Source organism: Salvelinus fontinalis, chromosome 11, assembly GCF_029448725.1.
Source record: "Salvelinus fontinalis isolate EN_2023a chromosome 11, ASM2944872v1, whole genome shotgun sequence".
NCBI lineage: Eukaryota > Metazoa > Chordata > Actinopteri > Salmoniformes > Salmonidae > Salvelinus > Salvelinus fontinalis.
Genome location: NC_074675.1, coordinates 22,694,074 through 22,706,485, shown reverse-complemented (window position 1 = coordinate 22,706,485; position 12,412 = coordinate 22,694,074). Strand labels below are relative to the sequence as shown.

Here is a 12,412-nt window from a genome sequence, read left to right as displayed (position 1 = left end):
GCTGCCAAAGGTGCTTCAACAAAGTATTGAGTAAATGGTCGGAATACTTATGTAAATGTGATATTTCCATTTTTGTTTTTTTACATTTGCAAAAATTTCTTAACCTGTTTTTGCTTTGTCATTATGCGGTATTGTGTGTAGATTGATTGGGGGAAAAACTATTTGATCCATTTTAGAATAAGGCTATAACGTTTTTTGTGTTTTTTTTAAGTCAAGGGTCTGAAAACATTCCAAATACACTGTATGTAACCACAGCTCTGCATAGCCTGTAAGATATGCATTTTACACCAATAAGATTAATTTATATATAAAGGTCTGTTTGTCGTCGGGTCCATTCGTGTTCGGGTTTGATTTTTCTCGGGTCCGTTCAGGTCCGGGTCCCCCTTTAAAAAAATGATCAGGTCCATTTGGGTCCAACGTTTTGGGCCCGAGAAGACCTATAGTCCAGACATGATGTAACAAGTGATGGTGGAAGAAGGCGGATTTGGTGATGTATTTTATGTGGGGCTCAAAGGAGAGAGTGGGACACAAGTTTCTGACCGCAGATGGAAGAGCCCTTGATGGACATTATGAGATCTCCTACTTTCTTGAGGAGAGCTTTGGGAGCCACCAGTATGATCTGTTTTATTACTGTTGAGTTTGAGTAGATTGGATATCATCCAGTTCTCATATCTGTGATATTTGATCAGAGACAGGGGAGAGAGATGAAAGGTGGGTTTGGTGTGGATGTAAATCTGGGTGTTATCCACATAGCAGTGGATGTTGAGACCATAGCGGTGGGTGATCTGGCTCGGGGGAAGCATGTAGATAATGAAAGTCAGAGGTTCGAGGACGGAGCCTTGAGGCACTCCTTGGACCAGCCTTTCCAAAATAGCTACAGTATTTTTCTTACAGCAGTACCTTCTAGCTGCAGAGGGGGAGCTGAGCCTGCCCTTACAAAAAAAGATTGTAGTTTTGAAACTGCAGTAGAAGTGCAGAATCTGCAGTCGACTTGTATTTTGGACGGAGTAATTGCAGAATAACTGCAGTGTACTGCACTGTAACTGCAGTTACACTGCAAAATTACTGCGGTAAAAAACACTTCTTTTGGATGCAGTATTTGCAACATATTGCAGTTATAATGGACTCTAACTGCAGTTATACTTCAGTGTACTGCAGTTATACTGCACTCTGACAGCAGTCTTTTTTTGTAAGGGTGTCAATGAAAAAATACAGGCTCCACTGAATACCATCTACTTAGCCCAGAGTGGAAATCAGGAATAGTTTCACCTATTGTACTCATATAGGACCCTGATGCTAATTGTAACTTCACCCAGACACCTACAAACAGTCAGCCAGAAGCAGGATTGAGCTTCCTACTGACTGACCATTGCCAAAGGATTGTTAAATATAGGTTGTAGTAGAGGCATGAAGGCATTTTCTGTGGTTTCTGCTCTCTGATTTGATATTTATTAAACTGGTCCAATCATTCAGAGGTCCACTTGATAAGAGCTTCACATGTTACTCGGGAACTAGGACATTCTGACATTTCTGACTTAACTGGTTGAACGTGACATGTCTATAACTACAACCTTAGCAAGTTGGAAATGTCAGAGTTTCCTAGTTCCGACTAGCACGTGAATGCCGCAAAAGTCAAGACTGCCCTGACACTGATGACCTGCAGGGATGAAGCCTGTCCTGCTCTACAGGCCTAGATTAATACAATGGACAAGAATAGACTGCCAAGGCATAGTAATCTACTTACTCAGACCTCTCTCTCTCTCTCTCTCTCTGTATCACTCTCTCTCTGCCCCCTCTCCCGCTCCCTCTCAATTCAATTCAAAGGACTTTATTTGCCTTCGGAAACATATGTTTACATACCTCTCTCTCTCCCCCTCACTTCCTCGTCTTTACCTGACGCACACACAGCACTCCATCATGTATCAACTAAAGTGGCAGAAATACAAATGTAAAACCCAGCAAAAATCATTTTAACCGTTTCTGAACACAAGAAAGCAACAAGCACAGCAAATGTGTTTAGTCTTCCATGTGGTTGGTGGCACTGTCACTTCTAAAACTCAATTTAAAGAGATTTCTAGCATTGTATTTCTATGATGGCACTGAAGGCCTATTTCGTGATTGGACCCCGCATTTTGATTGATCGAACTGTCATTCCGTATATCGTCCCCGATACGACGGGACGCAGAAGGACTATCCCATTTTTTCCCGTGACGTCAGGGAAGGACAAAATGATTTATCGCGAGGTCGTTTGGCCCCTGTGACCGCCGGTTGAAGTAGAGTGGAGGCTCCATTTTAAGACACGGAGAGAGTGAGTGCAGTACTACGAAATATCTAACATAACAATTCGATTTCACAATGTTAGAGTAGAATAGCTTCTGAAGGCTTGTCTTTACTGTAATGTTTAGAATGTTTTATGTTGCTAGCTTGTCTTGCGCAACCGTTCCACCTTGGGAAAGCTAGCTAATCAGCTAGTAGTGAGCAAGCTAACGTACTTTAGCTAACTAGAGGAATAGCTAGTTCACACCAACAATAACATGATCTAATACTGTTTGCCTTTCCATTCAATGTTGTCTGGATGTCAAATTATAGCTACATCCCCATGTGACATTCGAAACCCCTTCCTAGGCTGTTGTCAGTGTAAGCTGGGCTGTTTTACTGTTGATCGTGTTTCTATAGCAAGGTAGTGAGCTAGCTTGCTAACATTCGCTTTCATTCTACAGACCGGTTTTGGACACCATGTATCCGACCACACTAACGCAGTTGTCCCGGGCTAATCCCTTCAACGCCCCGCTATTCTCCCTCCAAGAAATCGAGGAGCCCAAACAGAGCCTCCCCGCAAATGGACAGAGCCGCAACCTCGCTGCCGCAGCAATTGCTGGTAAACCAAGGTTCTGCATGCTAACAAGTAACGTTACGGTTAGCAAGTAACGTTAGCTAACTAGCGAGCAATTACGCAGTCAACTGAATCAATGAGACGAAATACCAAATTTATTCAACATGTGTATTTTAATATATACGACTTGTGTGTTCGTCAAACGTTCACAGCTATCTAGCCACTGTCATCAAATGTGTAATGTCAAAGACAGGCCTTGTCTATGGAGGACACTGAAGGGCAGATGTAAACTTTGAAATATGCCGCAGGTATTTGAACTGAATTCATGACCCCCCCCCCCCCCCCCCCCAATCGCTGTTCAAAACTAAGGTGAGAGGCCACTGACTCAAACGTGCAAAGTAGAAGTTAGGTCAATGTCTGTATTGCTTTCTAGCACACCAACCAGCTAATGATATGCGTCTGACCCCTAGACGGGGGCATTGCATTTGTTCTCAATTCGGATACATTTGAAATGCTATCCTTTTTGTAACGTAAAGCATGGCCTTCTGCAACCCCTGTTATATTATGACCATTGCAATATTATTGCTGTTTTTTATTGTTTGCTTAAATTTTTCTATTTTTTGTTTTTATGGCTTAGTTCTTATGGTGACATTAGCTATTATTGAACCACTATGTTTGGGTCAGGCTTTTGGTTAGTTTTAGAGCTTGCTGGCCGGTGTCCTTTTTTATAGCCTAAATACTGTGTGCTGGTTGGTTGATTAGTTATATAGCTAGTCTGCTCTGCTGTTACAGGGCCTGTTGCACAACAGTCCGCCCTCACAGGGAGTAAATGTTCTATGTGTGCATGGCTCTATGCACCTGTGATATAGGCCTATGCAGACTACATAGGACAGGACACACACAATTAAACTCCACTTGAATTTGGCCTTTAGCCTAGTGAAGATGCAGTTTGCTCTTACTTATTACCACTTTTCTAATGAACAACATCAACACCAAGTTCCCATTTTGAAAGTATTGCCTGACTCTTTCTTCAGAGGGAGACAGCTGTGAGTTCGGCTCACGGAAGTATTTACTCCTCTGTGGGTTTGGTGGCATCATCAGCTGTGGCACCACACACGCAGCCCTAGTGCCCCTCGATCTGGTCAAATGCAGAATGCAGGTCTGTCTATCCCTGTGGCCTGGAGCTACTTAAAACCCAACACGCTGTGTTTTTGTTGTCTGAAATGCAATTTGCATGGGAGAATGGATGTATCAAGCAGCCCGGTTTTGTGCAGTCGTGGTGGAATCTTTGTCATTGTTGTTCCTCATGTTTTATCCCACTTGATCACCTGATTTTGTTTTCGAATAACCTACATTGCATGGTAAGTGTATGATTCACAATCACCAGTGTTCCTGTAATTGTTTAATGAACCTCCCTGCCTGCTACATTCCCCTTCCCAATCCAAAGCTAAAGGACTTGTAGGTCACTGAAAGGTTGGGAGTGACAATGGGAAAATATGTTCAGAATGTTCACCCTGCTATTTATAACATGATCAAAGTGCAGCTATGCGTTGCTAGAATGTAGCCTATAACTTTATAAGTAGGTTCCAAAGCCCAAGTAATTTACACCTCAATGGAATTATTCCCAGCTTAAAAATGACTAAAGTATAAACGCTTAATATATTTATGTAAGCGATATGTATTACTTTAACTAACTATGCAGCTGATGCTTCAACATATTTTTTTTTTGGTAAAAGTTCAAATTCAGGAAGTTTACTGTAAACTGATTCAAATTCAAAAATGTGATCATAGACAAGCATTGAGATAAATTGGAATGTCAGTTTACTTCCTGAATTTATAAAGGAATTGACCTAAACCCTGATTCACAAGTGTTTGAAATTTGATCTGGCTCATTCCCTGGTGTGTTCTAATGTAATGGTGGCATGTTTGTTGGTGATTATTGTCCTGTGTTGCGTGTGTTGTGACTGCATGTATGGCACGTATTTTTGTTTTTTGCTGCAGACTCTGCAGATGTGAGCTGTGAGTTTGGCTCAACAAAATACTATGCCCTTTGTGGGTTTGGGGGTATCTTGAGCTGCGGCCTCACACACACAGCTGTTGTACCCCTCGACCTTGTCAAGTGCCGCATCCAGGTTTGTGGTACCCCCTGTAGCTGTCTGCTGTGTGAAGGCCTCCATAGCTCCTGTAAGAAAAGGTGCCCAATCCCAAATCTACACCTAAGAAGTTAGTTTCAACTTTATTGTCCCAGGGGGATTGTTCAACAATTGTGGCCTTAAAATCCGTCAAGACCGTGCAGTCCCAAATGTACCCTTAAGGTCCTATGCACTTGAATAGATGAGGAAAAATTTGGGTGGAAAACTTGATTTGGGATTGGGTGGAAGATTCCTGTAGATTAGCAGACATCAGATAAATCACTAGCTATAAGTAGTAATGTTCATCTGGATAACCCCCTAGTTCACAACCTGAAACCTAGCTAGTTTTTTTTTTTTTTTTCATGAACATGGCCTAGAAACCTTAGATAAAATTACCTTGATTTCAGCCCATAGGGCTCTACTCCCATTGTTCCTTTGACTCTCTACTAATTGATTGTTTTTTCTTCCTTAGGTGGACCCTGACAAGTACAAGAGCATTGGCAAAGGCTTCTCCCTCACATTGAAGGAGGATGGAGCCCGAGGGCTGGCTAAGGGTTGGGCCCCTACCTTCATCGGCTACTCCATGCAGGGTCTCTGCAAGTTTGGCTTCTATGAGATGTTCAAGATCTTCTACAGTGATATGCTTGGACAGGTCAGTCAGGGGTCGGAACCAATGTGGGGAGAAACCAACACTGTTGGATTCCCGTGTTTACAGTGTTTTAAAGGAACAGTTCACCCACCAAAAATAATTAATTGCGTGCTAATTAGCAGACGGTTTTATCCAATTACAGTACAGTGAGCACTTACATTTTTTGTGTTTATATGTAATCCCTGTGGCACTTTAAACATATGGCATTGGTTTTGCTAGACCACACAGGACCACAGCTGACTTCGCCCCCTCTCATCTAACAGGAGAACACGTACCTGTGGAGGACATCCCTGTACCTGGCTTCGTCTGCCAGTGCAGAGTTCTTTGCTGACATTGCCCTGGCCCCCATGGAGGCTTGCAAAGTGCGTATCCAGACCTGCCCCGGCTACGCCAACAACCTCAGACAGTGTGCTCCCAAGATGTTTGCAGAGGAGGGAGTATGGGCGTGAGTAGATATTGTGTTTGTGATGTTATTAGGTTTTTGCATTTGTTTTGGAGGATGTATAACCTGTAAAGGTATTCCATTCTTCTCAGGGACAGCTATGAGGTGTATGCTTTTGTTCCTACACTAGGTGAACAAACCTGCTTCAACTTGTGGCCTTTATTAGATTGTGTGTTTCATGGCTGGTATGGAACATAAGCCTGCAAAAGTCATTCTTGCTCCCAATAGCTGATTTGAGAGGTTACCACCAAACACGCTCCTTAGATCCACCTCTGGAGGGCACTCCTGTGCTGATGCTGTTGTCTGAGTGCTGCAGCTCCAGCCTGGAGGCCCTCAGCAGCTTTCTGGCTGTACAGTTGGAGGTGCTTGAGTCATTGGCGTGTGAGAGCAGTCTACCTGCCTCCCAGCACCCCTGCTGCACTGGCAACCCTCAGTTCCACTGATGGGACCCTACCAGTAGAGCTATGCTGGGGGATGGACAAACCCATAGGCCCTAATGGTATTTTCCAGGTTTGCGCCTTGATAGTCTAACGTAGTTTGTTCTCATCTCCTTTACACTCTTTTATGGGGAAAATTGATTGCTGAAAGTCGGTGCCTTGTTAGTGACCACCATATTGCTTTCACCTATGGTTTCTGATCAGAGAGACGAGAACTCTGATCTGTATGTATGGAACTCTCAGGTTCTACAAGGGTGTGGTTCCCTTGTGGATGCGGCAGATCCCCTACACCATGATGAAGTTTGCCTGCTTTGAGAGGACCGTGGAGCTGCTCTACAAACACGTGGTGCCCAAACCACGTGCTGACTGCACCAAGGGCGAACAGCTGATTGTCACCTTCACTGCCGGCTACATCGGTGAGTAGTAGTACCACAGGAAATAGGATGAAGGTGGGTCTAGGAGCTCACCTTGAGTCATGTTTGTGTTGTCCTCGTAATAACTAAGGTACATATTATCTCGACTAACCGATGCCCTCACACTTTGACTCTACCGGTACCCCCCTGTATATAGCCTCGCTATCGTTATTTTACTGCTGCTCTAAGTATTTGTTACTTTTTATTTCTTATTCTTTTTAAACTACATTGTTGGTTAGTGTTTGTAGGTAAGCATTTAACTAAGGTCTACACCTGTTGTATTTGGCGCATGTGACAAATACAATTTGGTTAGGATTTGGGGAAGCGTAATATGATCCTAGATCTGTGACCAATGGCAACTACTTACCCAGAGAGACCTGGGTCGTGTTCATTAGTACACACTAGAGGTCGACCGATTATGATTTTCAACACCGATACCGATTATTGGAGGACTAAAAAAGCCGATGCTGATTTAATAAATAAATAAATACATTTATTGTTTGTAATAATGACAATTACAACAATACTGAATGAACAATTATTTTAACTTAATATAATACATCAATAAAATCAATTTAGCCTTAAATAAATAATGAAACCTGTTCAATTTGGTTTAAATAATGCAAAAACAAAGTGCAATATGTGCCATGTAAGAAAGCTAACGTTTAAGTTCCTTGCTCAGAACATGAGAACATATGAAAGCTGGTGGTTCCTTTTAACATGAGTCTTCAATATTCCCAGGTAAGAAGTTTTAGGTTGTAGTTATTATAGGAATTATAGGACTATTTCTCTCTATACGATTTGTATTTCATATACCTTTGACTATTGGATGTTCTTATAGGCACTTTAGTATTGCCAGTGTAACAGTATAGCTTCCGTCCCTCTCCTCGCTCCTACCTGGATTCGAACCGACAACAGCCACCCTCGAAGCAGCGTTAACCATCGCTCCACAAAAGCCGCAGCCTTTGCAGAGCAAGGGGAACAACCACTCCAAGTCTCAGAGCGAGTGACGTTTGAAACGCTATTAGCACGCACCCCGCTAACTAGCTAGCCATTTCACATCGGTTACACGAGCCTAATCTCGGGAGTTGATAGGCTTGAAGTCATAAACAGCTGCTGGCAAATGCACGAAAGCGCTGTTTGAATGAATGTTTACGAGCCTGCTGGTGCCTACTATCGCTCAGACTGCTCTATCAAATCATAGACTTAGTTATAACATGATAACACACAGAAATACGAGCCTTAGGTCATTAATATGGTCGAATCTGGAAACTATCATTTCGAAAACAAGACGTTTATTATTTCAGTAAAATACGGGACCGTCTGTATTTTATCTAACGGGTGGCATCCATCAGTCTAAATATTCCTGTTACATTGCACAACCTTCAATGTTATGTCATAATTACGTAAAATTCTGGCAAATTAGGCGGCCCAAACTGTTGTGTATATATACTGACTCTGCGTGCAATGAACGCAAGAGAAGTGACACAATTTCACCTGGTTAATATTGCCTGCTAACCTGGATTTCTTTTAGCTAAATATGCAGGTTTAAAAATGTATACTTCTGTGTATTGATTTTAAGAAAGGCATTGATGTTTATGGTTAGGTACACATTGGAGCAATGATATGGACTGCATCGATTATATGCAACGCAGGACACGCTAGATAAATATATAATATCATCAATCATGTGTAGTTAACTATTTGTTTTTTGTAAGATAAGTTTAATGCTAGAAAGCAACTTACCTTGGCTTACTGCATTCGCGTAACAGGCAGTCTCCTCGTGGAGTGCAATGTAATCAGGTGGTTAGAGCGTTGGACTAGTTAACTGTAAGGTTGCAAGATTGAATACCGGAGCTGACAAGGTAAAAATCTGTCGTTCTGCCCCTGAACAAGGCAGTTAACCCACCGTTCCTAGGCCGCCATTGAAAATAAGAATGTGTTCTTAACTGACTTGCCTAGAAGTGTTACTTATTGGACATGTACAGGTAGTTGTCCCTCTCTGTTTCAATCAGTTTTCTTCCATTTGATGACGGACAAAGACTACCCTGGCTTCTGTTTGATGGTATATAGTGGTCCTATATAGGAGTGTGTGCTGATGATTTTTCTGTCCCCTGCAGCTGGTGTGTTCTGTGCCATCGTGTCCCACCCAGCGGACTCAGTGGTGTCTGTACTGAACAAGGAGAGTGGCAGCACCGCCGTCCAAGTGCTCAAGAAGCTGGGACCTAAAGGTGAGTGGACAACCGTAGGGCTTGTGTCATTTAGGAAACACATTCTTCCTCAAAGTTATCACTGGTGTGATTTGGTACCTCAGGGTACTTTATCCAATCAAACCCTCTCAGGTTACTGGGTGAGAATAGGTGGGTCTAAATAAATATTTAATGGCCCAATTCTAACAACACGCTCCTTAGATCCAACTCTGGAGGGTGCTCCTGTGTGCTGGAGCTGTTGTCTCTCTGAGTGCTGCAGCTCCAGCCTGGAGGCCCTCAGCAGCTTTCTGGCTGTACAATTGGAGGTGCTTGAGTCATTGGTGTGTGACAGCAGTCTACCTGTCCCCCAGCCAGGCTGGGGGTGGTTAACACTTGTTTTAGTCCCTTTGGATAGAGTCCTGTAACATTCAATGTTAAGTCATTCTACTGAATACAGACTTTTTAAATCTTGCATGAATGACTGTCCAATATTGAGTGTTTGGCCCACTCAAAGAAACAAAAAAGCAGATGTCATTTATTTATACACTTCTAGCAAACACCTCCCTTCTCCCATTCTCTCCCCCTTTAAGGTGTTTGGAAGGGCCTGGTTGCCCGTATCATCATGATCGGTACTCTGACCGCTCTGCAGTGGTTCATCTACGACTCCGTGAAGGTCTACTTCCGCCTGCCCCGTCCCCCTCCCCCCGAGATGCCAGAGTCCCTCAAGAAGAAGCTGGGGCTCACTGAGTAAAAAAAAAAAAAAAAAAAACATCTCCAGGACCCCCTCTCGACTCACACCTCACCCCCCTGGCTGCAGCACACAGCTCTGTTTTCTATATTTATGTTCCTAAAGCAGCTCCTCTTCTCCAGGCCCAGGGCTGTTCCTCCCATGTATATTTTAGAGAGAGACCGGAAGGAAGGGATCCATGTTTGTCCCCCCTCTGCACTGAGGTACAGGAGAATATACGTACTGTAGAAACATGGTCTGGTTTTATCGAATCATGTCATTAGTAATGTGGAAATTATATAAAAATGTAAATGTTTCCCTCTAAAACATGTCCGGTTGTTTTAATTTCTTTAAGTTTTCCACTGAAAATAAAATAATTATGGTATTGGGGTTAAGTGGTATATTGGTATGCTATACATTTTAAGCTGCCTCCCTTCCAGCATTGGGGATCACCCCCCCCCCCCCTGTCGATTTCTATGGTCACAAGTGCTGTTCGTGACACACTGTACACACCACTCTTGCTGCTAGTGAGAATTTTGCTGGTTTAAAGCTTCCTTAAATTCTACACATTTTGTCATAGGGTTTAAAGAAAATGTTTCAGTTTAAATAACATTTTCATGCAATTATATACATGTCCATGTGGTTTGAGTAACTAAAAATGTACAACTATCTATGGGCAACAAAAAAAAAACTTTAGCTGACATGGTCTAAATAGCTTTCTACGGTATGCAATGACTGACACTTACAAGAGGAACTGATGCTACACTAACCAACGGAGAAATTGCACCTTGTGCATTCCTATACAACTTTCAGGAGTTCCTTTCAAAAAATAGATATAAAAAATGTAACCTTGTAAATCTCTTTAGGACAAGGTGACTTATCAGTATATTCGCCTGTATTTACCCCTCAAAAATGAGATGCTAATGTGGCTATCATAAAGTACTACAAATGCCACGATGATCTGGACGAGACTGGCGAATCAAGGCAAAGGTAAGAATCTCTGGATTTACTGTTAGCTAAGTGTAGTAATTTATTGTCTACATTCCTTTAAATTAACAATTCTGTGTACTGTCTTGTGCAAGTTCTAAGTTGACACAATAACTGTTGGCAAAGGTGTCATCTAGAGATGACTTGCAGGAATTTGTAGTCTTGCATGATGTCTACTTTGATGCTGATTAGGATTTTGGGATCAGAGTAAATAAAGCTGAATAGTTTGCTAAAAGTCACATTGTCCGGGAGAGATTTACATGGTTTTGAAAATATCTCACCATTGTAAGCCTACATGAGACATCAGCCCTTATTGAGTGTTTCTAAAATTCCCTTTGGGAAAAATGATTGGTGGAAAAACAATTGGAACCATTTCCCTGTTTTACTGCTAGGTTTTGTGGATATGACACCCTCTGTGGAGCTCTATACCCATAGAAATAGAAACGGGTGCAGGATTGGTTTCTGTTCTCAAACACTAGAGGGCGCTATATACCATGTACAGCCTGTGTCAGAACAATACATATTAATATTGATTGCATTTGTATTACTCTGTGATATAGAAAAAAAATATGTATTTGGTGATACTCATATCTGATGACTGTCCCTGGAAAGAGGATGACCCCATTTATTAAAAATGCATCCTGTCAGAACATCAAAATTGCCTGCGTCATTCTGCTTTGTAAAATGGAGGCGTGAGCATTGATAGTATGTAATTTGGGTGCAGGGCTAGGAGGTGAGCAGAACTACCTGAGGCTCGGGGGTATCTAATGGACTAGTATATCAAGCATGCGTCACATCAACAGCCTCCCAATGTTAATCGGACCGCATTGTGTTCAGTAACCATGTCATTATAATCCATTTGGCTGCTTTTAATAATGGGTTTTTCACATTTCCGTTCCCTGAAAGCGGCAGACAGAATGGAAGCGATGTTTCCAGGAAAATAGATGTGTTCTCGTACCTGGAGTTCAGGTCTGCGGAATGTTGAGGTTGAGGGGGGTCATGGGAAATGGATTCCCATTTCTTTGTGACCCCTTGGTGACCTCTGCATAATGTGGTAACCATTGAGTGCTTTCAAATAGTAATGACTCAGATGTACTCTACTGCTACTGCGGTTAGAAAAAAAACATATTTTAAAAAGGGGCGATGTTGGTGAGCATGGAAGATATTCCTAAAATGTGTAAGATTCTGAAATTGCTCTACATATATTGATATCATGTTATGATTAATTCAGTCAGTAATTTAGTAATTTCTTAACTATTACTTGTGGTGTTATGTAGCCTAATACATCATATGTATACACTTTTCCTTTCATCAATTAGTACTTGTAATGTACTTCCCAGGACTAACTACCACCTCAAGCAAGTTAACATTCCAGAGATGCTCAGTACTGCTATAGATAACTACCCTTTTAAGTTATATTAGTCATATGTACCAGATACACAATAAATAAAATATATAGCTCAGTAAAATAAAATAAACAACATTTCCTCAAGTTAACATCGTTCTGGGGTGTAAACTCTAAAAGGATAGCTGCTGAGGGGACAAGCTCGGTTTGCTATTTTTACCCTGGTCCCTAATATATCTATGTGGAATACTGAGGTGA

At 42.0% G+C, this 12,412-nt stretch overlaps 1 protein-coding gene and 2 non-coding genes across 5 annotated transcripts; all 3 read left to right on the top strand.

The window, feature by feature from the left end:
* The first annotated feature begins 2,197 nt into the window (after positions 1-2,197).
* On the top strand, positions 2,198-10,212 carry LOC129865297 (phosphate carrier protein, mitochondrial-like). 3 transcript variants are annotated; one of them, XM_055937958.1, is made up of 8 exons: positions 2,198-2,308; positions 2,721-2,878; positions 4,835-4,965; positions 5,438-5,617; positions 5,878-6,059; positions 6,737-6,909; positions 9,027-9,137; positions 9,686-10,212. In XM_055937958.1, the coding sequence occupies exons 2-8, from the start codon at positions 2,737-2,739 to the stop codon at positions 9,844-9,846; spliced, it is 1,080 nt and encodes a 359-aa protein (XP_055793933.1). In that variant the 5' UTR covers positions 2,198-2,308; positions 2,721-2,736; the 3' UTR covers positions 9,847-10,212. The 3 variants fall into 3 exon arrangements, with proteins under 3 accessions (XP_055793933.1, XP_055793934.1, XP_055793935.1); XM_055937959.1 differs by lacking the exon at positions 4,835-4,965 and adding an exon at positions 3,868-3,992 and having other exon boundaries at positions 2,199-2,308; XM_055937960.1 differs by lacking the exons at positions 2,198-2,308; positions 4,835-4,965 and having other exon boundaries at positions 2,741-2,878.
* LOC129866122 (small nucleolar RNA SNORA53) lies at positions 6,307-6,539 on the top strand. Its single transcript, XR_008761480.1, has one exon. It is a non-coding gene; the product is annotated as a small nucleolar RNA SNORA53 (small nucleolar RNA).
* Positions 9,304-9,486, top strand: LOC129866124 (small nucleolar RNA SNORA53). The gene has a single exon (XR_008761481.1). It is a non-coding gene; the product is annotated as a small nucleolar RNA SNORA53 (small nucleolar RNA).
* Positions 10,213-12,412: the final 2,200 nt, after the last annotated feature.

Coding starts and splice junctions, on each gene's coding strand:
- LOC129865297 (XM_055937958.1), top strand. CDS start 2,737: ATGTATCCGACCACACTAACGCAGTTGTCCCGGGCTAATCCCTTCAAC. Junction 2,879..4,834: donor CGCTGCCGCAGCAATTGCTG/GTAAACCAAGGT, acceptor TTTTTGCTGCAG/ACTCTGCAGATGTGAGCTGT. Junction 6,060..6,736: donor GCAGAGGAGGGAGTATGGGC/GTGAGTAGATAT, acceptor TGGAACTCTCAG/GTTCTACAAGGGTGTGGTTC.